At 48.4% G+C, this 25,387-nt stretch overlaps 1 protein-coding gene across 3 annotated transcripts in view; it reads left to right on the top strand.

The window, feature by feature from the left end:
• The window catches only part of RNF216 (ring finger protein 216), a 121,258-nt gene that overhangs the window by 41,710 nt on the left and 54,161 nt on the right, over positions 1 to 25,387 (top strand). For all 3 annotated transcript variants that reach the window (XM_052659983.1, XM_052659975.1, XM_052659992.1), the window contains 3 exons: positions 19 to 156; positions 1,349 to 1,497; positions 1,993 to 2,071. In XM_052659983.1, coding sequence (XP_052515943.1) covers positions 19 to 156; positions 1,349 to 1,497; positions 1,993 to 2,071 — 366 coding nt within the window. The remainder of the gene's footprint in view (positions 1 to 18; positions 157 to 1,348; positions 1,498 to 1,992; positions 2,072 to 25,387) is intronic.

The raw sequence follows: 25,387 nt of genomic DNA, 5'->3' as shown, positions 1-25,387 counted from the left end.
GTTTCTGCCTGCCTCCAGGATGGCCAGCTGATTGAGTGCCGCTGCTGCTACGGGGAGTTCCCATTCGAGGAGCTGACGCAGTGTGCTGATGCTCACTTATTCTGCAAAGAGTGTCTCATCAGATACGCCCAAGAGGCAGTCTTTGGATCTGGAAAGGTAAGAACGGTGCAGTGTGTCCATACAGCGTCTGTGGAGACCACATTTATAGACAAGTGGAAATGCCTCATGGAAATACCTTTTCTGGGGTGAGGTGGAACTCTGCTAAGACATGCTGATGTGTGTGATTCCTCGACAGCCTCTGATTTGTGTGATTATGTTGGTCCTAAGCACACTAGATTTCTTTTCAGGGAATGGTTTAATTCTTCATGCTCTCACGCCTGGCTCATAGGAGCACCAGCTTCTTCACTCCTCTTCACAAATAAAATGAAGGATAAACACCAAAAGAGAATCCTGCAGCCTGTATTGAATATATGAGGCTGCAAATTAGTATGTTTTTAACAAAAATTTTAAAAGATTTTATACAGTTGTATTAAAATGAATAATATTTTATGCAAGATTATATTTCTCTGTGCAAAGTCAATGTCTCTTTACACCAACATAACACAATATAGAATTCAGAGTTTTTGTCTTAACAAACACTCAAAAACCACAGTTGCTTTTCATAAGTGCCACACCAGTAATCAAACGATTTGACATCAGTTATTCTAAAATCAGTTGTAGTTTAGTCAGGGGCTGAGTAGCAGTTACTGAGAGAGTGGATGTGATTAGCAGAATATAGGCATACTTAAAGATATTGCAAGTTCAGTTCCAGGCCACTGCAGTATAATATGTAACACAATAAAATGAGTCACACGATTGTTTAATTTCCCAGTGCACAGAAGAGTCGTGTGTACACTGTGCTGTCCTCTCTGGAGTGCGCAGTAGCATTGTGTCAGTCCTCGCCCCTCCTCCCGCTCACCTCCACCTTTTCCAGGAACTAGAGAGAGAGTCAGCTTGCTTCTCTTGAGTACCTTCTTTTCAGACCTGAGCTATAACTTTCCTCTTTTAATCTGCTAAGCCATTTACCCATCCTCATCTGCTTCCCATCTTCATATATTCCGGTTTAGGCTGGTAGATGTCCTCAGGTGGAAGCAGAGGTGGACTTTGTGTTTTTATTTCATGGTTTTCTTATTTTGAGAGTGCTTTCTCAAAGAAGAGGGGACCTTTACCATCTCAGAGTCTGTTCTGAACCACTGTTTATTTTCTTTCCATTGAAAGATGCATTTAACCACTGAAATTTTTGTGTGTGTGCTTCTGAAAACTTGGGTTAAATTTTTTTCCCCTTTTTCTCCTGGCGGTGTCATTCTAGTCAGAGCTCAGCTGCATGGAGGGCAGCTGCACGTGCTCATTCCCAGCCAGTGAACTGGAGAAGGTGCTTCCCCAGACCATCCTGTATAAATACTATGAGCGAAAAGCAGAGGAAGAAGTTGCAGCAGCCTACGCTGATGAGCTTGTCAGGTGAGTTCTCAGAGTCAGAGAATGTCATCTGTCAACTCGTTCCCCGTTAGGAAGACTTAGACTGCCCGGGCCCTTTCATTTTGACAGTGAAATTCTATGGCAGAGCCCTAGCTGCAGGTTTTCTGGCATTTTTTGCTTTGAAATAAGAGAATAATTTTATTAATGGAAAAATCTGCAGTTGAGATTTTTACCTCCATTCCATGGCATCTCTTAATCATCTGGCTTCTAGCTATAGTCCTTGTGCATTGAGTTAAAAGAGAGGTGACGTATGTAGAGTTCTCAGAAAGGTATGTTTACTGAGTGGTTTGCACTGAGGCAGGACTCAGAATGGCACCTGCATTTCCTGGGGAGAGCCAGCACAGAGCGCCTCAGTCTGTGTTTCAGTGAAGAGTAAGGAGTAAAGGGAGGTGTGGCTCTCCAGCTGAAAACTCCGTCCTAGAATGAAGCCAGACCTCAGTGTTCTGAATAACCTTCCTTCTGCTGTTCTGATTCTAGGTGCCCCTCCTGCAGCTTTCCTGCTCTGTTGGACAGTGACGTGAAGAGGTTCAGTTGTCCGAATCCTCGCTGTCGAAAGGTAGGGAGGCAAATGCCTTTTCTAGACTCACAGTTGAATTTGGTATTATGAACTGCCTTAGTGGCATAGTCCTTGCTGGTCCTCTGCATGCTGACCCCTGAGAAGGATTGGAGTGCTCTCCTTTGCATGAAAGCAGATGAATTTGGTACCTTGTGAGGTGGTTGACTTTGTTTCAGAAATGGTGTTTAAGCACATAGCCCTGGATCCCTGGTTTATGCCATCTTCATGAAGGGCAGATACTGTAGTGCAGAATGTAAAGGAGTCTGTGTTTCTCCACGGTGCCAGTACTTTTCTTGCTCGCCGTCTCCCCATCCTGTTGTGCTCAAATACTTCTTTGCACATGTGCATTCACACATATCCTGCCACCTTCAAAGTCCACAGGGTATTTCTTTGATTAACAGAACTGGGCGCCACAGTGGCATCTCTGTCACATCTGGTAGCTGACTTCCTCAGCTGTTCCCATATGGACTGGTCGTGTAGGGTGAGACCAAAGCTGCCCAGTCACCTTGCTGCTGAAAGTCTTTCTTCTTTGACTCCTACTTCGTGAGCTGAGACTGTCTTGAAATTTGTCAACCGTTTATATAAGCCACTTAAAAGTTTTTAAGGAATATCGCATCGGCATCTAGCTAGACGAGTATATTTTCAGCCATTTTCCTAAAATAGAATGAGCAGAGTTGAATGTTAAAATCTCCCCCACCCCCCACCCTTTTGGAAAGTGAAGAAATGAAAGTGGATATTGGAAAGGGAAGGAGAAGCTAGACTGACAGACTTAACTACTCATTTTGTTTTCAACATTAATATTTCTGTGTAAAATCTGGATATTTTCTTACAGTTGATGTATCCATTTAGTAATTTGTTCCCATCCCAAGCTGTCATCTCTGGCATCTTGGAACTAAGAAAGCAGAGTAGCTGCCTGTCCTGCGTGGTTCCAGTGCATCCACCACTAGAATGCCTGGGAAGGTGGGGCCTGAACTAGGAAACAGAGAGCAAGGAGCCAGTAGCCACAGGAAGAACAGGGTGGGAGTGACATGAAAGTGAAGATGAGGAATGTTCCGGGTCCAGGGAGCAGTCCCCTCCTGGACGCAACTGGTGCTGGGAGTGTGACGGGAAAGGCTCAGGCTCATGAGCTGGGAGGGGCCAGGGCCGTGTATGCAGGCCTTCAGCACCATCCTGAGGTGGGGCTAGAGCTGAAACAGCAGAGGTTGGTCTGGCTGTTGAGTGATCTAGGTGAGAGCTGCACATCGCTGTCGCCTGCCCACCTTGGGAAGTCTCCATGAATTGCTAAGCTTGAGCTAGAAATTACATTTCCTGGTCTGATGCCAAATTAGACTCTACCAGTGAAAGTGCTTGTGTATGATTTGGAAGGCCAAAGACAGTTACAGGAAGGTGTCAGGGTACGTGGGAGTCTGAAACAGTGCCCCGTGAGTATCTGAGATCATCCAACTTGGGATGTCAGCAAAAGCCTCCTTCAGGCTCTTAAGACCCTAGGCAGAAAAACCAAGTATTCTGCTTCCTCTCTGTGGGAGGAACATACACGCTCTGCCGAACTTGGAGAGGGCTATGTAGTTTCTGTGGGCCAGCGCAGTGTGAGTGTGGATGAGAGGTCACTTGGAGGAAGCGTGGGAAAACATACGCTTAGAAGTGATGTCAGCAAGGTGATGGAATAGGTAGCCCCAAACTCTCCTCCCTCCAAGAAACACTGATTTAACAATACATGGACCAGACCCTTGTGAGAAATCTCAAAACCAGTTACACGGCTCCTGTACTCCAGACAGTGCAGTCAGCTGGTAGGGAAATAAATGGGAACTCACCCCCCGCCCCCCCCAGAGTCCTTCACATGCATGTCCAGCACATGCGGCACACCTGGAGGAAACGCCCAACTCCTCACAGCCCCTTAGCAGACGGGGACATCCATCTGACACTCAGACTTCTCAGAGAACTTCCCCAAGGGGCTGGCTTGTATCTTTCCTGAGGCTCAGCACGGCCAGGAGGGAGCACCAGGTTTCAAATCACCAAGGACAAAGGCAGTGGTTTGGACTAGCAAACGCTCACGCACCTTTGCCACTTTCCTTGGCTTAGTGTAGAGAGAGCAGGAGAAAACCCCAGTTCCCAGCTTCTCCTTGGAGAAGGGAAGAGTTGGAACGTGCATCCAGTGTTCCAGTTTTTTGGGTTACTGCCCAGGGGACTGGTTTCTGTCTTACTTGATTCAGCCCTGACAGGGCCCTGCATACTCTAGATGCCTGGAGGCCTCTGGGAACAAAAGAGAGCTGACAGGCTTGCTGCTGTTCCCAAGGACGCGTAGTGTCGCAGACAGAGGCCATTACATCTCTGTGGCTTTTGCCTCGAGGGGAAATGAAAAGTGGGACATATATTTCCAGTGTTCCAGCTTTGGGGGAGTGGAGAGCTCTTTACGGGGCTGGTTTCTCTCTTGCCCAACTCGGAGCACTGATGAGACCCACCATACTCTAGATACCCAAGGGCTGCTTGCTCAGTCGCTTCAGTCATGTGGACTCTCTCTGACCCAGTGGACCATAGCCCGCCAGTCTCTTCTGTCCATGGGATTCTCCAGGCAAGAATTCTGGAGAGGGTTGCCATGCCCTCTTCCAGGGGATGTTCCTGACCTAGGGATTGAACCTGCATCTCCTGCCCACCCACCGCGCCACCTGGGAAGCTCACATAAAGGCTTCTGAAAAGAAAAAAGAGCTGGGCATCTGACAGCAGCTCCAGAGAACCTGCAGTACTGCAGACAGACACCAGAGGGAGCAAGAGATTGCAAACTCCCAGAAACAGAAGACCTCTCCAAACTGGAACTGTACACGTATAAGTCTAGAGAAGGTGCATCCAGAGAAGGTTGAGAGCCCTCCGTAATCTATTGCCTGATTGATTGGTGGAGGTTTTTCCCTGTAAAAGATCACTGTAGGACAACCCTGGCAGTCCAGTGATCAGGAATCTGCCTGCTAGCTCAGGGGGCACGAATTTGAACTTGAGTCACACAAAATGCAGAATAAGTTCTAGAGATGCGCCACACAGCGGTACCCGTGTAGTTAACGCACTGAACTGTATGCTTAAAATGTGTTAGTGAGGCAGTTGTCCAATCACTTAGTTGTGGCTACCTCTTTGCAACCCCATGGACTGCAGCACACCAGGCTTCCCTGTCCCTTCACCATCTCCTGGAGCTTGCTCAAACTCCTGTCCATCGAGTTGGTGATAACCATCCAACCATCTGATCCTCTGTCGTCCCCTCCTCCTGCCTTCAGTCTTTCTATCTACCGTTAATAAGGTAGAATCCATGTTATGTTGTTCTTACCCCGATTTCAAAAGGAAAGAGAGCATATCTTTCACTGTCTTTTCTTTCTGCCAAGATAGACATGTAGAAATAAGTTTGTTTTGAGCTATTGAATTTTGAGTTTGTTCCAGCAGCAAACCTATCACATTCAGACTGGTACAGATCATGAGAACCAGAGCTAACAGTGGGAGCGGAGAAGAGGAGAGACAGTCGGGAGATAGGATTAGAAAGAGGCGGTGTGACTGTGGGGGTGGGGAAAACCTGGAGGACTCATTGTTCTGGTTTGAACCTCTGAGTGGATGATGAACTATTCATAATTGGAAATAGATTAGAAAAAGGTTCCAGGAGAGGTGATCAACTCTGTTTTGGACATGTTGAGTTTTGAGAGTGGAAGTATTCAGTAAGTGCCTTTTTCCTAGGGCCTGGCACACATCAGGTGCTTAGTATTTATTTGGAAAGTGACTACGGTCAGGAGCACAGGGGAGATCTAGGCTGTAGGAGGGTTTTGGAGTCAGGAGTAAGAAACATTGAAGGGAGGGAGTCCTGGGGGAGAACAGAAGGGAATGTGGGAACTCGAGGGGGCTGGAGTGAGGCCCTGTAGGAGTTAGGTCACTGGAGGCAGTTTATGGGTGAGTTTAGGGAAAGTATGACCTTAAGAGTCTTGCTGTCTAAGTTGAAAGTAATCTCTCCAGTGGCTCTCAACTTTGGATATCCCTCAGTAGTGCTTTGCAGTGAAGAGACTGCATCGCCCAGTCTACCCATTGCAGGGTGCTTCAGGCCTTGATCCTCACCTGGGCACAGGAGCGTTCACGGTCTAGATTCATGTTGGCCCAGTGTGAAGAGTGAAGGGAAAGCTCTCTCAAGGGACCTGAGGCAGTGACAGCCAGTTAACAGTTAATACCTACCAGGAACTTGCCACCTGTCCCTTGAAAAGAAGAGAGACCTTAAAAGTGAAATATTCCTGTGCATGTGTGCGTGCTCAGTTGTGTCCAGCTCTTCGTGACCCCATGGAGTGCAGCCTGCCAGGCCCCTCTGTCTGTGGATTTCCCAGGTGAGAAGACTGCAGTGGGGTGCCGTTTCCTCCTCCAGGAGCCGTGGAGAGATTGGCCACAAGGTGGCACTAACGCTCCATGAGGAGAGGTTTTCTCTTGGGCATTTCAAAAGTGTGTGTGTCAGCGAAACAGCCTTGTAAGAACTGACAGCATTCCTTTAGGTTCAGTACCAAAGCAGACCACTCTGCTCATTCAGAATTTAACATCAGAGATGTCATTGTTGTTAGGGCACATGCCGTTACCTTTTTCACTTGTACCTGTTCTCCTGATGACGTACTTTCTCTTCAGCTAGATGGCTGAACCAACCATTCATCCTTGAGGATTGCTCCTCTTCAAGAAATGAGCCACAAGCCAGTTTGGCCCTTTTGAGACTCAGGGCATCTGCTCCCCTATTGCAGTGCCACTGCCAGTAATCTGAACTCCAGTTAAAATTCCAGGAGCTTGTCACTCTGAGATGAGGCGTTTATATGAATGCATTATCTGGAGGAGGGCCTGAATGCCTGGAATCATTCCCCTGAAATCCCGGAAGAATAAGACACTGTATCTTTGATGAAATGTGGAGAGAGTCTTTGTTTCATTGATGTGATGGAATGCCTTTGTCAAGGCCCTCAGCGTCTTGCGTATTCTCAGATAAAGAATTCATCAGTTTGTTTTTAACATGCTGCTTTTAGGAGTGGATTGGATGTGTTTGAGTTGGGACTGCGGGGTATTAAATTAAGAGATTTGAAAGTGATGCTTCTGGAATATTTTTTAGGGTCAGAAATTTCTCTGTCGGGCCTCTTTCTGCCTGTCTAGAATCATGACTTTGCTCCATAAACTCAGAGGTGTAAGTAGAGCTTTCCGGGAAGGTAGCCGGGGCCACAAGGTAGAGGTTTAGGAATACTCATGAAACCTGTGCTGTTAGGGAGACGGCTGGGTGGTGAGACTTTAATCAGAATAACCGTGAAGACCTCCTTGCTTGGTGTCTTTTAGTGGAGCCCAAGAATGAGAATGTGATAGTGCAACCCCTCACCTTTTCCCAGTGTTGCTTATCCTTGTTTTTATGTAGCTTTCTCACCTGCCAGCTTCTCTGCTCATCTCTTTTCATGCTTTCCAGGCCCCATCCTGTCCTTGGTAGCATTCAGTGTTAACTGACTCGACAGCAGTAAAATATCACCAAAATTCACATCTGCAATGAACCAGTTTGTTGCTAAAAAACAGGCATCTGCAGCCGCCTGCAGTAGCTCAGTGGCTGCGTGGAGAGAATGTAAATGAACCTGGACCAGCTGTCAGTGCCAGGGCAGTTCCAGCTGTGACAGTGGACGGTTGGCACTTATTGGCCACACTATAATTGGAGGCCCAGCCAGTCATCTGACTCCTGTGCTGAGCACAGGCCTTTACATTTATCTAGATGTGAATGAAGCCTGATCCTCTTGTTCCCACTCTCAGGGACGACCTTTATTCAGGGAGTAATGTTGAGAAGAACCAAATGTCTGGATAACAAGGATTTTTAAATCGCCAGCTGAGGGCTCCTCTGCTGGCGTGGAAGTCCGCGCTGCGTGATGCAAGTGCACATGAGGGAGGTGGGTAGGAGCTCCTCCTCAGCGCTCAGCTGCCCCTGCTTCTCCCGAGGTGTCACTTCCTTCAGAGCCTGAGGGCTCCGGCTGAACCACTGAAGAGCTCAGGCTGCAGCGGTGTGCAGATGTGACGGGAAGGATGCTTTGTCTGGCCCTAGGCTCCCATTGGTCCCAGAGTCATCCAGGGAAGTGTCCATCGAGGGAAAGTGGTGGTGCTGAGAACCCAAAGTGGGGCCTCCCTGCCACTGCGCACAGCCCAGAGTGGATCCCAAAGGCCATCCCTGTGAGCCATGCCCCCCTGAGCGCTGGGCGGAGCTGGCGTTACAACAGCGAGGTTTTCAGGATTTAACTCTCTTTGTCTTAATGTTTTTGTCAGCTTCCAGTTTTTGTCAGCTTCCCACAGTACATAGCATAGTGAGTCTGTTCATCATAGGCGTCTCAAATCCGTACACTTCTTTACTTGACATCTTAGCACATTAAACACTGTGTTTGAGAAGCTAGATCTTCCAGTTAGGGATGTGTGTGTGTGTGTTTCCAGGAAGAATAAAGGCAACGAAAAGCAAATATTGCTTAACTCTTCCTACTCTGCCTTCCTTAATAAAACTTAAATACCATCTCTGCTGTTGTTTGCAGTAGTTATTTTAAAAGGAGATAGATATGTACCCAAAATAGGGAAAGGTAAAAATACGCTTGCATTAAACTGAAATGCCAATATGAATAAGACATTTATTTTTGCTTCCCCTCAACTGTACAGAAAGTTTTTATTCTTACACAGTCATACCTCATTTTATTACACTTCACAGATACTGCAGTTTTGTTTTGTTTTGTTTTAACAAATGGAAGGCTTCTGTCAGCCCTGCATTGAGCACGTCTGTTGCTATTTTTCCAACAGCATTTGCTCACTTTGTCTCTGTGGCATATCTTAGTTATTTTTGCCATATTTCAGACTTATATTATTATATTTGTTATGGTGATCTGTGATCAGTGATCTTTGATATTACTATCACACAAGGATTGTGACTCGCTGAAGGCTCAGGTGATGGTTCCATTCTTTGGCAATGCAGTATTTTCTAATTAAGTCTGTGTGTGACTTTTCTGGACACAGTGCCATTGTACACAGGATAGTGCATTGTGTAGTGTCAACAGAACTTTACATCCACTCAGAAGCCAAAACATTCGTAGGACTCACTTTGCTGCGTATTCGCTTTTGCGGTGGCCTGGGACAGCAGCCTTGGGGTGTCCAAGGTTAGGGGACTGGTGAGTGGGCGCAGCAACGCTGCCATCTCAGCTTTCTCAGTGGGGGCTGGCGCAGCCCCTCAGATCTCTCCCCTCGACACTCAGAAGCCAGCTGCTGACTTTCCGAACCAAGGTGGTCCAGACAGAGCTCTCATGGTAGACTTCGGGGCCTGAGGACGGAACAGCAGCCAGGCCTTGGGTTTTTGCTGACTTCCCTTGCGCCCAGGAAATGGGCATCGCTCTATCCTCCCCTCGGAGAACAGTCACCGTTTCTTAATTAAGCTACTTTAAATGGTTAAGATGTTGCCACCTTCTAGGGGACAGATCACAGAACTTCCTGTTCAGTTCGGGATGAAGAGCCTTACCTTTCTCCTGTGTCAGCATTGTGTGGGATGAGTACTTTTTTTGCTGGGCTGTACTGGTAAATTCTCTGTTTTGAGAGTTCTTTTTGAATACAGTTGCATGAGAAGTGTTCTTCGACGCCCTGCTCCAGGGCCAGCCCTTGGCTGGGTGCCCTAGCTTTTTGTTCATGAGGCAGCTAAGCAGACAGTCTGGAGGAGTGTTTAACACGAGGTTTTTGCTCTTGAACGTCTCTTGGTTAATCTGAGCTCTTCCTCTTTTCGGCATCATGACCTAGGTAGATACGTCATCTCCCTGAGCCACATTCCCTTTATCTGTAAAATGAGAACAGTTGCACCTGTTTGATGGAGCTTTTGTAAATGGCTTGTCAGTTGTATCTCTATATAAATCTGTACCCAGGGCTGGGAGTGGGGGGTGGTTTGCATTAAACGACACAGTGTAACTGAGGTGCTTACCCCTCTGGCCATCGTTTGTCTCAGTCAGTAAAGCAGCCGGTGCCCTTGAGGGAAGGCGGCAACTGATGCTGAGTGTGTGCAGGCGCCGTGCAGACTCGGGTGAGCAGAGGAACTCCAGACGGGAGCTTCCTCCCCCAGGTTTGTAGAACCTGCTACACAGAGTCACAGAGTTCCCCTACCGGGGACAGTTGTAAAGTCCCGTTAGAGGGCCAAAAGAAGACTTACCTCCGATAGCATCACTGACTCCATGAGCGTGAATTTGAGCAAACTCCGGGAGATAGTGGAGGACAGAGAAGCCAGGTGGGCTGCAGGCCATGGGGTCGCGAAGAGTCAGACACGACGTAGCAACTGAACACCACCACTTAATTTTTCAAATCATGTACTCAAAAAATTTCATTTCTTATTAGCATGCCACAGTGGAGAGGGGATAGGTTTTTGAAGCTAAATTTTTTGCTGACCAGTCTGTTCTGTCAGAAATGACTGCTGTCACTTGAGCCCACAGCGTTGAGGTTGAGAGGAGAGCCCCGTTCCACCCTGGGGAGAGCTGTGCCTTAAAGCAGGCTGCTCGTGTGTTTGCCCTCCGTGTCTCAGCCTCTCCACTGCCGGCTCCCCTCCATTCAGGTTTCTTCTTGGTTTTTTGTTTATCCCTGTTCAGAGGGATTGGCATCCCAGGCAACGATATTCAGAGAGATGAGTGTGGGAAAGGCCTGGAGACAAAACAGAGAGTGCGTTTTGCTGGAGAACTCCGAGTTAGTCACAGAGGGAAGGTTTTTAACAATCGGTGGTTTGTGTCCACAGCCCAGTCGCTGGTCACCGTCTTCATAGGAGGGCGCTGCCCTTTGTGTCTTGGCCGTCACCCCACGTGCAGTGCAGCCAGCAGGCCTGGAGGTGGGGGCTGCTTGCCTTTCCTTTCACTGTCCTTTGGCAGAAGGACACGGCTCCTTGTCTGTCTATTGTTGTTTTGGTCTCTCCTAAAATACACTGTGGTACTTAAAAAGATGCTGTGGATTAACAGGTCTGTTTGCGCACTTCATTAAATAGAAACTCTGACCCTTTTTCGTGGATTTTCTGGCCACCTTTAGCCATCATTTATCAGACTCCTAACAGCCTACCTCTGACTGTCCGGGCATCAGAAGCGCTCATGCTCGTCTCTTGCTGGAAACCACAGTACTTGGTTAGTGCTTTCAAACATCTTGCTGATATCACTTAATGCATTTTTCTGTGCCTGTGGCCTCATCAAAGGAAAGATGCATTTCGAGTCAGAGTCTTTAGAAATCTCAGGGTTTTTTTGGTTTTTTTTTAAAGGCCTCCTGTTAAAAATCCTTCAAGAATTGATAATCTACAAAATATTTTTTTATAGAGTCACTTGCCTCCTTTTTGTCTTTACACTCATTGTGTGTTACTGGCTATCAGCACCCTAATTTTAGGGATCCTCATTGTGATGTCCTTGAGGAGGGACGGGGGTTGCATGTGTGTTGGAGTGCAAAGCGATAGTTCCCCCCCCCTTTGCATTCTCAGCACAGAGCGCTTCAGGGCTTCCAGCCTTCCAGGTAGAAGAGAAATTGTTGCTATGGTAATAACACAAGCACGAAAACACCCTGTATCCTCCTGGGTGTCTGTGTCAGGGAGAAGGAATGTAGGCAAGGGACGAGGCAGCAGAGAGGAATGTTCAGGCAGAATCAGAATGGAGCCTCTGCTGAAGCTGCCTCTGGGTGGAATTTCTTGTGTTTACTGTTGAATTCAAGGTCATTTTTTGATTGCTCTGTGGTCGCTGAGAAGGTAAATGGTCTTTTACTCCTCAGCGTCCTTCCTGACTTTGAGACAAACATACCAAAAATGGAAGGGCCTCTCTCGTCCCCAGAGGCCAGGTGGGATTGACCACCCAGATCCACGTCACCCACTGCCCTTCATCTCCAGTGTAACAGGCTAAGGAGCCAGCTCTGCCGTCTCTTAGGAAGCCGCGTGGCAGCTGTGTGCTCTGCGTCTGTATTACATGCTAATATCCCTTGAGAAGATGGACTGGGAATCACCTTGGTAACTCAAATCAGCGCTGGGAAACCAAGGGCAGTCCGCCGAGGTCAGCAGGAGGAGCCCAGGCGAAAGCTGGTGCACTGCCCTGCTGAGGGTCAGATCCTGACCTATCGGGGCTCCCTGAGGTGACAGTGGACTGTGCCGTCCATGGACTTCTCCAGGCCAGGACACTGGAGAAGGCAGCCTTTCTCTCCTCCAGGGGAGCTTCCAACCCAGGGATCGAGCCCAGGTCTCCCGCACTGCAGGCGGGTTCTTTACCCCCTGAGCCACCAGGGAAGCCCAAGAATATCGGGGTAAGTAGCCTATTCCTTTTCCAGGGGATCTTCCCCACCCAGGGGTCGAGCCCAGGTCTCCCGCACTGTGGGCGGGTTCTCTACCCCCTGAGCCACAGGGGAAGCATCAGAAGCATCAGAGTTGAGGCTGCAGGAGTCCTTGAGCCTGCCAGTGGAGCTCCTGCTGGGCTTGAGGAGCCTTCTGCCCCTTGTCACCTCAAAGTCACATGGCCAGCAGCTGTTGACATCAGGAATCAGATTGGGGGTTTTCTTATCGTCTGTGTGTTTTTAGGTGTGGTTTTGGTATGATAGATTGTTTTTTTAGGAGTCCTTGTCTTTTAGAGATACAAATTGAAATATTTACAAATGGAGTGATACATAATCTGCGATTTGTTTGGAAATTGTACTGGAAGAGAGAGAATGGCAGAGCAGACAGAGTTTAGGGGAGCCGAGATAGGCCACGAGCTAGCAGTTTATAAACACGAGTGATGGATACATGGGGCTCATTATATTATTTATGTTTGTGTGTATTTCCATTTTTTCATAACAAAGTAATTTGAAAAACAATAGAAATCTAGATGGGTTTGAATTCTGTGTCTGGGCTCTGACCTACTTTGGTTTGCTGCTTTGAGGGCACCTCACTCTTGGAAACGGGTTAGACCCTTCACTGAACTGTCCCATTTCATGGTGTAGTCACTTCCTTAAGAGATGAGGAAAATTCGTGACATAATAGGACAGTGTCAGCAGCTGTTTGTGGGAAGATTAAAGGGCTCATCATCCCCGAGGAGTGAGGGCTGCGTGTGTGGGGTTTCTCTGTGAGTGTGAGGTTCTTCTGTACACCTGGTGGAGCCCTGATGTTTTCCAGCCTCCCTGGGGAAACAGACTTGAGCTGCCTGTCAGGAATCCTGAATGGATTGCTGGACCATCCCGTAACCAGTGAAATGGGTTCCAGGGTTCTGGGGCCTGGCGCAGAGCTCTGCCAGAGGCTCAGGCACAGCCCTCAACAGATTCTCTTCCTCTGGGATGCCTTGCAACCTGCAGTCCACCCTTGAGGCCGGGAGGAAGACCAGATGACCTTTTGAGTGTCCTTCCAGTCCAGACACTCTGATTTCTAGAATACTGAGGACTTTCAAATTGGCATTGACATTTGGTTTTCAAAGAGAAGTAGGCTAAGCGAACTTCTCAGATCAGATCCCTGTAGCCCCATAAAAGCACTTTTCAGTTTTATTTCCCATCAGAAGTACGAATATGAAAAGCATTTTAAGTTTCAAAAGCTCCCGACGTCTGATAAGCTGATCCACATTTTAGCCCAAAGAGAGTGAAACAGATCATGGTTTTTTTTCTCTTGTCTTTGACAACAGCTTGTGCTTTTGCCTTCCTCTCCCCTCTTCTGTCACATTTTGCTGCTAAAAACATCTGTTGCTCCCTGTCTTGTTACCACAGCCCTCTGGCCGCCTATTCTCTCCAAGGCCAGCACCTGCTCTGACCTGACCTTATCTCTGCCAGCTTGGGTCTTTTTTTCCCAGGTGGCACCCTTGCCCCTAAAACCTTCATTCCAGGGCTCTGCCTGCATGTGGGTCCTTCCTTCTCTTTCTCTGGACTCAGTCCTTCCTAAAAACTTTTGTCTGGTCACCATGCAGAAGCCCCCACAGGGTCTTGCCCCTTATCATCCCTGACATTTTTTCCCTCTTCTCTGAGCACGTTCGTTAGCCACCCCCTCAGCCTAGACTTGTGGCAGGGCAGGTGGGACTCTGTGGGGCTCTGGTCAGATCTGGTCATTCAGATACTGACTGAGCGCTGCCAGGCCTGAAGAAACGCGACGGGGGCCGCCACAGCCCTCCTGAGCTCTGAGCAGGGGAGGCCAGCCCCGCGAGGACGGGAGCTGTGACGGTGGCTGCTCCCAGAGGTGGGCGAGCACACCACCGGGAAACGCTTGTGCAGGAGCGGAGTCTCGGCCGGACTGTGGCCTAGTGGGTGAAGCAGGGGACCGGGCCTCTGACATGAGCGAAGCGGCGTGAGTAGCCAGCCAGCAGGCGGTGTGACGGAGCAGGAGGATGTGGACTGGGAAGAGAGGCAGACCCCAGATTGCGAGGGCTTCGCAGGGCAGAGTGGGGACAGTGGGTCTGGTTCTGGGCACTCCAGGGAGCTGTTGACAGCCCGGGTGCTAGTGATCACAGTGCCAGAAGGGTAGACCTTGAGCGCCCTGAAGGAGGGAGTGGGAGGTGGGCAGGGCTGAGGTACAGAGCGTTAGGGGAGCTGGGCAGTCTGGTCAGTGGTATTATTGTGAAGGGGCGTTTCTGGTGACCCCAGACCTGAGTCACTCAGCGCCCGCGTGGCCCTCGGCCAGCAAACCCTTCGGTCCCGAGGCCAGCTTGTTCATGCAATGCCTCGAGCGCTTGTGTGGCTTCCTTCTCCAGAAGGCCTCGTGGGGTTGGATCGGCCTGGAGAGACACGGTCTTCTGAGGGCTGTCGGGAGCTGCCGGGGAGGGGCAGCAGCGGGCAGGAGGGACGGTGGAGGTGCCTGCCCGGGGCCCGCGGTGGACACAGTCGGCCCGGTTGTCCCGGAGGCTCCTCCCTGCGGTGGGGCTTCCCCAGCGCGCAGCCCACCATGGGTCGGAGGGGTGTTGGGAAGGGGGCCCGACGGAGGCCAGGCGCGTCCTCCAGCAGCTGCTGCTGCTCTGCGCTGGCTCCACACCGGCATCTGTGCTGTTTTCAGTCCTGGGTGCTTTTTAAACATGGAAGGAACCACGTAACCATCAGAGTTTTTTCCCCACACGTTTAAAAAGACTTGTTTTCCAGCCGAAAGCATGTTGGATTAAGCTTAATTTCTCACTCAGATGGGCCTATTTCCCTAACTCTGATGTGCATACAGAGATCTGCCAGATTTTCCTCTTACAGTGTTTCCCCAGCTGCTGGGAGGCCTGCTTTTTTTTTTCCTGTGGGCCTCCTGACAGAAATGCAAACCATTTACGGCCCTGTGGTACCAACTGCTGTTTATTACCACAGGGACTTGGATATCGGTGTGTTTTCCCAGGAGCTGCGTTTATCTGGGGCTGGTGGCGCCTCCCCTGCCCCCCTGAGCCATCCGGGAGACAGGGCCCAGGTTGGCTGGGCTGCAGGGAGAACCACAGCCCCTCCTCCAGAGTGAGGTCACCTCGCTGCCCAGCTCCAGCCCCACATCCTCGTTGTACAAGGAAGTGAGGTCTGTTCCTCAGATGTGATCTGATTGTAACCATGTTTTCTGGGACTCACAAGCACAAACCTTTTGATGCCTTGTTTTGTAAAAGGTACATTTTCATAAAAATGAGGCTTGATGCCATTCCTCAGTAAATGTATTGCTGTGCAGGCTAGGCTCTCATCGGGGAGCTGTGTGGCTGGGGCTTTGCTTTTCCTTGCCGAATGCCAGGCGTGCACTGTCCATCCAAGGGTGGCTGAGAGGAGAACACTTGCTTGCTGCCAAAACCACAACAAATGACAGCTTTCCGTTCTGTCATCTCTCAGCTCCACTGCTGGGCAGGCAATTCATTTTTCTACCATAAAAGGGCAACGAAGCTCGCGCAGAGCCGTGTGCCTCTGCCCTGCAGTGAGAAAGCAGAAGATGTGCCGGGAGAGGACCGTGCCACGGGAGGCCCGGCGGCCCGGCCCACGGCCCTGCTCAGGCCAGGCTGCCGAGCAGCCGCTTCCGTCACAGGGAGCAGGGCGTGGAGGGCCTGCCAGCCCCCTGGGTGCCGTCACACTCACACTCGTCTGGTGGGGAACAAGGGTGTGGTTCCAGCCCTGTCAAGGGGCCGACACTGGGCCTGCCCAGGTGACTCTCCTACTGGCATCTGCTTTTCTCCATCTGTAACTGTAGACGCGGGATTTATGAGGGGTAGAGGGGAGTCATACAGCCCAGGCGTCTTCACTGAGCAGATGAAGCAGGCGGTTCACACAGCTTGAGGAAGTGATCAAACCGTCGTCTTTGTGTTACATGAGAACTCCTTGTCAGGGACCGCTCTAATCCCTCTGTGTCCTCAGCCGTCCACTGGTGCACAGTTTGACTCAGGTGAGTCACAGAAATCTTGACTAACAGAAACACAGTTCCTGATTGATGGGTTTGTATGTCAGTCAACCAGGGTTTCAGACAAATACCTGTGCTGTATAGTGTCAACTCATGTATCCTTTAAATTCATAAGTAAAATTCATGGATCCTTTAGGTGATTGTCATTAAACGTGCAGAGTTGGTAAAGGGTAGATAGAAAGCAAACGCTTAGCAGTTTTGACAACATACGGAGCGCTCCAGAGATAGTGATTGCGAATTTCCTGCCCCGTACAACCTGGCAAAGGAGCCCGGATGCCAGCTCAGCACAAACTGAGCGGCAGCGCAGAAAGCGGTGTTTCAGCAGGAGCCCTGCGCCAGCGCACAGCCGCCTGCACCGACAGCCGTTTGGGGCCTCTGCTTTCTCCGAGGGGAGCGGCCGCCGCCCCGGAGAGGGCACTGTGCTCGGGCTGAGCCAGGAGCAGCGCCCGCATCTTTCAGCCTAGCTCCCTTAAAGACTTTCCTGTAGAGGAGAACTGAGGTTTGTTTTATCATTTAAACTTACCTTAACTCTCAACTGCACATCTGATTTCATAGCGAATGCTGGAACTGAGCTGAGCACATTCCTAAGGGAATAAAAATCATGTCCAAAAATCTTGCTGGTCTGCAAATTTGGGAGGAAAGCGAGGATTTTCAAGGTTAAATTTTATTGCCCAGATAGTGCTGGTGGTCAGAGTAGATTCTGAGCTCACTGGCTCAGAACCAGAGGTTAACTCAGAAGTCCTTCGTGAAGGAGAATGTCACTGGATGGAGGTGGCGGAAACGAGCTCAGTGTGAACGGCTCAGTGTCGCGTCCCTCAGCCTCGTTGGGGAGCGGAGGGCTAGTTTAAAACCTTGTCCTTCCAGGAGGTAATGGTCTTCAATTGGAAATTTACACAAATCATTCTTAGTATGACCTTCCTAAGTTCTTTTTTTCTCAATAGTGTAAAATTGAGTATCCTATCAATCTATCAGAAAGCTAATTGGTACGTTTTGCCCTTGGAGTAAACAGAACAATTCCACACAGAATTCCTCTCTTCTGTGCATCTCACACTGTCTTTCCTTGTAGAAACCTTGGAAGCCCTTGTTTTTTTGTGAGAAGCAGGAAGTGGATTTCATCTTCAAGAACAATTAGTAATTCTTATTAAGTGTAATTTTGATAAGGCTGATTTCTCAAGCAAGCAGCACTTCTCTCTTGGACTGAGTCTCTCCTTCCCCATCCATCACTGTCTACGCATGCCTGGGCGTCCTGGCCATGTGGTGACTGGCTTAGAGACATCAGCCTGCTTGCTTCCTAATTTGGTCAGAGTATGCTTCAGGCAGCCTTGCCTAACTAAGAAAACCATGAACACAGGGAGTAGCTTTGATACAGCAAAGGGGAATTTCCTTTTATCAAGAGACCTGCAGTTTGCCTCTTACTTCCTCTAAAAAGAAGAAGTCACACTTTCGGAGGCTATGGCTTGCCCTGCAGGTGCCTCTTTGAGCCTGCTTCTTCACACCGGCCTCTCCAGCCAGTTCCCACTCTGTCCTCCCGCTCCTCCTTAGTGCCTCCCAGCACTGACAGTTCAGTTTCATTCTTAAGGATGCCCGTTTTCCACTTGCGTGTTCATCAGCAGGAAACAGACTGCGTGTGCATGTTCATACAAGGACATACACCAGAGGGGGGCAGGCTTTTTCTTTATTATAAAGGGCAAGATAGTAAATATTAAACATTCTAGGAATTCTGGGCCAGGCACGATGCTCAGCTTCACCTTTGTCACCTGCACATAGCCACAGACAGCACGTGAACAAATGAACAGGACTGCGATCTAGTTCAGATCACACTTAAAAGAGGCAACAGACCGGACTTGACTTGTGAGCCCAGGACACTGTAGCCTTAAGGAGGATGACATGGGCCTAGTTGTGCCAGTCTGAAACCATCACCAAGATGTATTAAGTTTAAAAAAGAAACAGCAAAGTATAGAACAGTGGATATTGTCCGCTTATATTTGGATCTCAAGTGGGAGGAGGAGGAGGAGTTGTATGTGGTCAGGTGCAGAAGCTCTTTGTGGAAGGAGAGAGAAGAAATTGGTTGCAGGGCATTGCTTTGGGGAAGGCTTTCTCCAAAGGGAAGAGGGAGTACTGTGCATGTGTTACTTTTCCAATTAAAAAAATAATTGCACTTGTTTTCATCAACCTAGTCATCTCTGGACTTCTAGAACAAAAGGATTTATTTATTTATTTATTTTTGCTTTTAGGGAACTTGGCGGGGGGGAATGATAAACATGATTTTGAAAATATACTTGCCCACTTTGAAACCTGTCGACCTTCCTCCTGGATCCCTGGGAGGGCTGACTTCACCACCCTCAGAAGGGGAGCTTTTTGGCTCAGGTTGTAGGTGACTGATGCAATTTTGTAGGCAGTGGAAAGAGCTAGAACTCTGACAGATCTCCCTTTCTTCTCATTGGCCTTTCTACAGGAGCCCCGTCTCCAGCACAGTGAGAAAACCTTGGCACAGAAGTTAGAGCCCCATGGGTATAAATACAGCTTTCAGTAATTATGATTCAAGACTGCTTCCAACTGCTTCCTTTTCCCACAGAGACTATTTCTGACTAACAAGTAAGGATGGGATCTGATTCACCCAAGCATCACAGGGACCAGCTTTTAAAATGTCTGGTTTTGGTTGTGAAATCAGCAGATAAAGTTGTTACTTTCCTAGTAAGTAAAGCAGTTCAGTTTTGGTTGGTGAGGGACAAGTGAAGGGCTGTCTCTACTTAGAAGGTCAAGTAGATACGAACAGCGCAGGAGTCACAGCTGACTGTCTACCTGGCTTCAGGGCCCCGCCCCCATCTCCCAGGCAGATATTTTTCAAATAGCCAGGCTCATCCTTGCCCAGGCCTGATATGCAGGCCTGTTTGCTGTCATTCGGTTCTGATACGAAGCTCCGGGTAGGAATGCCGGGTGTCGTATTGGTGGGCAGAGGTTTGCAGAGAAGGGGAGCAGCTGTAGATCATCTCTGTCTCGGGCACTGAAGGAGGGCCCGGCGTCGCTATCTTGACTTTCCCGTGTAGCTTCAGTGCGAAGGTCCTAGTTCGGCTGAACAAGCGAGCACTGCCGTTCATAAGAGAGGTCGTTTGAAACACCAAACACACATTTGAAGACGCTGGCACCGTTTGCTCTGACCTGTGTCACACACTAGTGGCTCTTCAGTGCCTGAGACCTAACGCTGACGCCCTCCCCACCAGGCGTCAGGGGCCTGTGTCCACTCGAGGAGAGGAGAGGCGGCGCTCAGCTTGATGAAGGGCCCAGGGAGTTAGGCTTCACCATGCACGCTGGCCGTGGAGGGGAGCTGGGCGTTTGAGAAGCCAGATTTAAAACTGACCCCTCATCACCTCTCTCCTCCCTTCTCTTCCTCTCTCCCTCTCTCTCTCTCACATACACACACGCCTTCCTCTTCTACCCACACCGCCTGCCTCCCGCCGGCTCTCTCCATGACTGCTTTTAACCTTGAAACCTCTGTTGTACACTTAGGCATTCATCCTGTTCCTGCTTGTGCATTATTAATGGGCCTGGAGCAATCCAGCCAGAGCACTGACATTACTAATTACTGCTTATAACCGAGCAGTAGGGGGCAGGGAGTAAAGTGGGTCACGAGACGGCGTCATAACAGTAAAATACTGCTGTCAGGCAGAATTGCTTGGTGTTGTGCTTGTTTGTTCAGGGTGGAGATGGGTCTTCACCAGAAGCCAACCCAGCAGAGACCCTGTCGGTGGGTGGGGAGGTGCTCTTCACAGCTCATTGGTGGGTCACCCCAGTCTCACTGTCTGTGCGCAGGGTTCATTTCTCTCAGAACTTAGGAACATCCAGAACTCATTACGGCAGAACAAGCCATTTGAAGGCAGGTTCTTTGCGCGTTGCGGTGTGATCCAGATGGGACTGCGTTCAGGTGGCAGAAGAGGCATTGCAGGGGGTGCAGAGGCGTGTGCTGGCATCAGTCCTTCCCCTCCAGGCCCGAGTTTACCTACCTGAGTCAAGTCTCCACCAGCCCCAGATCCGCACTCCACGGCAGGTGAGACACATCTGTGTTGTTGGAAGATGTGAGCTTGGCAGTGAGTACGTGCACTCACCTAACGTTCAAACCGTTGGGCGGCAGAGTGGCAGCAGCCAGAGCAGGGGCAGCAGGGGGCTTCTCCCCACCCCACACACTCCCACCCTGTCGGAGAGCGCGCCCTTCCTCTCTGTGGAGCAGGGGACAGTAACAGCGGCCCTGCCCGTGTGGAGGGTGTGTTCGGTGGACAGGCTCACGTGAGCTGGTGTAGTGGCTGCTGAGAGGCAAGGGCAGTTCATCCTCCCTTGGCTGCTTCACGGAGAGAACTTCACGCTGCTGGAGCTGTCTTTGTGTTACCTGGGGAACCTTGTCAGACTGGTCTCTGATCAGAAGCCTGTCCATCTTCTGGAAACACTGCCCTTGTCCTCGTGGAGCAGGAAGTAGAAAGGGACTAGAGAGATGAGTAAACTGATGTGGTTGAACTCTGCGAGCGTGGGTTACCTGCCCCCTCATTTTCTTGCACTCTTTACATCTAAATTATTTTACTGAAGAGTGCTATCATGGAATTACAGCCCTGAGTTGAGTCCAGGGGAAAAGAAAAACTGCTTTGAAATAATATTTTTTAATTGTTGAAAAGCAGGAAAAACCATTTTGAGAGGACACAAAGCTTACACTTTTCCTGAAAAGAAAACGGCTTCATGATAGGGGAGGGATTGTTAATCATTTGACAGTAGAACTGAAAGGATGTGGGCTTCTATGCTCCCGCCTCATGGGCTGCCTCTCTTGTTTTATATTACTATAAATATGGCCAGAATCGAGAGGATGTAGGGAGAGTGAGTCATGATTCTCAAAACTGAAAGTGAGTCCTGTCGCGTTTCCCGTATCACACACACCAGCAAGATGCTGAAGCAGGGCCGCATGGGAGGGCGGGCACTCTTTCCCCTCCCCGGCCCTGGCTCCCCCAGGGGGCCCTCGGGCTCCTGGTGGTGGTGCTGCCTCCTAGGAACTCGTTTTGTCCTAAGGTCTTGACTTTTCTTTCATGAAGGATGGAGCCACGGCAGACCCATAAGAAGGGTTGTTTCTTTAATCCAGTTCTTAAAATGTTTTCACTTGTTTTTCTCTTCTCTCAATCAACTCTTTATTTTGGAGTTTCTTCAAATTTTACTTTCAGAAGCAGTGATCTGGGAGTTCCCTGGTGGTCCAGTGATTAGGACTTAGCACTTTTACTGCCAGGGCCTGAGTTCAGTCCCTGACCAGGGAACTAAGATCCTGCCAGCCTTGCAGAGCAGGGTGGGGGGAGAAAGATTAAAAGGCAGTGATCTGCATGGTAATGTTGGCTGTTATCTTCATTTAGGAGCCTAAGTCATACTTTATCAAAAGCAACCCTTTTCTTGATAATAAAGTAAGATAGATAAAGTGAGAATTGGCCCACACCTAGAAAGAGAGAGCAACAAAATTTTGCAACCCATTCCAAAAAATTAAGGAAAGACCTATTAGTACGGATTAGGAAATCTCTCCAAGAAGTACACTATCAAGTACAAAAAGCAAGGTACTTTTTGGGTGTAATTTAAGCTTTTTTCCTGGGCTAAAACTCAGGCTTTCACTCACTGTGCCTTTTTGTGTTTCTCAGCATGTACGTGTATTTTTTTTTTTCTTTAACCATTGTCCACAGAGATTTAAAAAACAAAAACTACTCCAGGATGGAATTCTGAGTTTTAGCTGAACACTTTTTCCCCTGATCTTCAGTCTGTTTGGAATGAACCAGTCAGCTAGCTCCTGCTTCTCTTTCTTTTTGATTTCTGAATATATGAATGTGTTGTATCACATACAGTTTTTACCCTACTTTGTTTACTGTTTACCTGTACTTTTGATGCATTCTTATTCTGCTTGTTCCCTCTAATAGATGATAAAAATAATTGAAAGAAGACAATCTGTGTTGAATTATTTTGGATTTACACAGTTCTGTACTTTAACAGCAGAATAGAAAGCCTGATGTCGTCCTCTCAGGTCAGCTGGAAGAGTCCAGGACTCAGAGTGGAAGTGCCTTCTGTTTACTCTCGTGGCTCTTCCACAAAAACCTGGCAGGGCTTTGTGCCGTTCAGGTAGTAAAATGCCATCTTCTTTATCTGAACTGAAGTGCTCCCTCCGTCTGCTAGCCCTAGAGTCGTATCTGGTCTTCACTGGTAGAAGTAAGTGAAATTCATTAGGCAAAAACTTCCGACATTGAATGTTTTTTCTCAGGAACAGAATCAATACACAGAATACAAAGACTTTGTCATTGAACAGACCCGTTTTTCTGATGTTTATTTACTGCTCCAATCATCTCTTTGGTTGCACTTCCAAAAGCCAGTACCTTTCATCAGACATAAGTAAAATGGTCAGAACAGCAGTTTGGGGTTTTTTCTTGCTAGAAAACAGGGGAAAGAGTATGGTAGTAAGTTAAATGTAACATTAAATAGAGTGAGAGTTCTGGGCATAACCTAGGTGATCTAGACAGGTCCTTCATTCTCTTAGTGACTTGGTTTCCTCATGTGTGACGGGATATGATGACATTCCGGGCTATCTGAGGATCAAAGGAAGGGATGTTAGTAAAATTCCGAGATAACACCCCTAATCTTGACAATGTAGGTAGGTTCAATTATCTTCTCCCTTCCCTCAGACTTAGGAAAGAAACAAAAGACGAGGTTTTTACTGTTATGAATTCTTCCTCGTTTGGGGCATTTGGTTTCTTTACTTCATTTTTCTCTGAAATGATATTGCTGAATCACTTGGATTTCTCCTAGAATGAGATCTACTTACCTCAGGATCTTTCAGGCAGCAGAGGAGCTTCACGCAGACTTTTGGACCTAGAAGAAACTTTTAAATGTCAGTTAGATCCACTGGTGTCAATATGACAGTCTCTGCACGTTATCTTTGTCCAAAGCTTAGGTATGAGCATATCCTTTCCTTTGTGTGTGAAAGCTCTGCGTCTCCTTTAATTTCTCGGGTTTGATTTGGAACCTGATAGTCCTGACAGATACATTCAATTGACCATGGTCATGGATCCAGTTAGAATAATCAGGGCTTCTGCTTTTATCTTTTAAGATCTTCTGTAGGTAAAATTCCTTTAGCACAAACATCCCTGTCTTTGAAAACTTTGTCGATAAATTTTCCAAACTCAGCCGTCTTCGCTCAGGCTGCTCTAACACATTAGCACAGACTGGGTGGCTTAAACAATAGATGTTTACTTCACATAGTTCTGGAGGCTGGAAAGTCTTAAGATCAAGCCCGTGGCAGGTTCAGTTCAAATGAGGACCCTCTTGTCTATGTATCATGACATGAGGAAGAGCAGAGGGGGCAAGTTCTCCTGCCTCTTCTTGTAATGAATCCCATCCATGAGCGCTCCACCCTCAAGGCCTCTGAAGGTCCTGCCTCCTAATGCCATCACGTTGGAATTAGGATTGCAATGTGTGAATTATATGGGGACGCACAAACATTCAGTCTATAACCTACTCACATTGCTTTAAAAAAAATAATTGATAACTCCACTACTAACAGAACCAAGCAGTGTAGACAAATCATGGGAGCAGAGTTTTTTGTGGGTGTTATGGTCTACCTTGTGATGTCCTTAACTGGAGGCCCTGGCAACCTGACCAGTAGCACGCAATCAGAAAACTGATAACATTCAGGCTCTAAACTGCTTACTGTCTGTCAGCAGATCATTTTACTCTGACTCTTCTCATCAGAAAAATGGACGAGTAATTCCTTTCCCACCTCCTTTGAAGTACTAAGGTTGTGAGAAGCAGGCGAAGTTCTGTGAGGCAAGAGCCCTTTGACAAAGGAGTGTCAGGAGCTGTTGAGAGACCACGTGGCTAGTGTTCTTGAGAGTTTTGACGAGCACACCCGTTTTAGAAATGCGGGGTTTGATACCTTCCCTTCAAGACACACAGCATGTCGGGGTGACCCAGCTCTTTCATGGTTGATGATCTAAGAGAAGGCTGACCCTGAGAGATTGACACGAACAAGGAAATAAAGTAGATCCCAGTGCAGCAGAAGCCAAGGGCTTTTCCAAGATGCATCTGAGGGCCGCGCCTCAGGAGCAGAGGGGGCAAGGATCAGGGAGCGTTGAAAAGCCATGTGGAGATTATCGTTGAATAACTTGTGTGGAGCCTTAAAAGGGAAGGTGTTTATCAAGACACGTTTTTCTGAAGCCCAGTCTGGATGGAGGTTGTGTCTGCATTCTCTGTGCCGTGGTTTCCCAGTGTCCGCGTCACTAAATGTTTACATGGTTTTCTGCAAGATCAGTAATTAGAATGCATCATAATGCTGTCTATGAACATAAAGAATTCACATTCGAAAATGTTTTGCTTTTGTCCAAGCCTTCTTAACGTACATATTTAATTACAAGGCATGAGAATTAATGGGGCTTTGAACATTTAAAGCTCTTTTTCTAAGATTAATTTGATTTAATTACTCCTGAGATAGACGTTTGCAGCCTTGGTGACTCGCCATTTGGATATGACTGTGAGGGGAGAGTGGCTCAACCATGATTTCTGTCAGGTTCAGCATTTGGCTTTTTATTTCCCTCCCACTATACACCCTCCCCTCTCATTTTCAGCTCATCGCTTTGTCCTTTTCATTCGGGGTAGAAAGAGGGAAAGTGATAGAATTTGCCTGTATGAGATTCATCTTATATCTGGCTGCGTTTTCAAAGTAATAATGTTTAATGTGCCTCCCTTGTGTCCAGGAAAATGCAGTAACAAAACAGTTTCTGCAGCCCTGTTCTCCCAAACTTAAAAATCCTCTCTTGCACCCTGGTTCCTTCAACCTTGGTGGCCTGCCTGAAGGAGAAGAGTAGGCCCAGGCCTACAGAAGAGACAGGAATCAGTGGGAGGGAGTCGCCCTCTCCTAACTTCAGTGGCATTTATCCATCTAGTTCTGGAGGCGGAGGAGGTCGGGGACCCAGCGGGGCACAGAGGGGGAGCAGCGTTCAAGGGCACTGTAT

This window comes from Budorcas taxicolor, chromosome 2 (genome assembly GCF_023091745.1).
Source record: "Budorcas taxicolor isolate Tak-1 chromosome 2, Takin1.1, whole genome shotgun sequence".
Taxonomy (NCBI): Eukaryota; Metazoa; Chordata; class Mammalia; order Artiodactyla; family Bovidae; genus Budorcas; species Budorcas taxicolor.
Note: the sequence above shows the minus strand (reverse complement) of the source record. Positions and strands in the feature narration are given on the sequence as shown.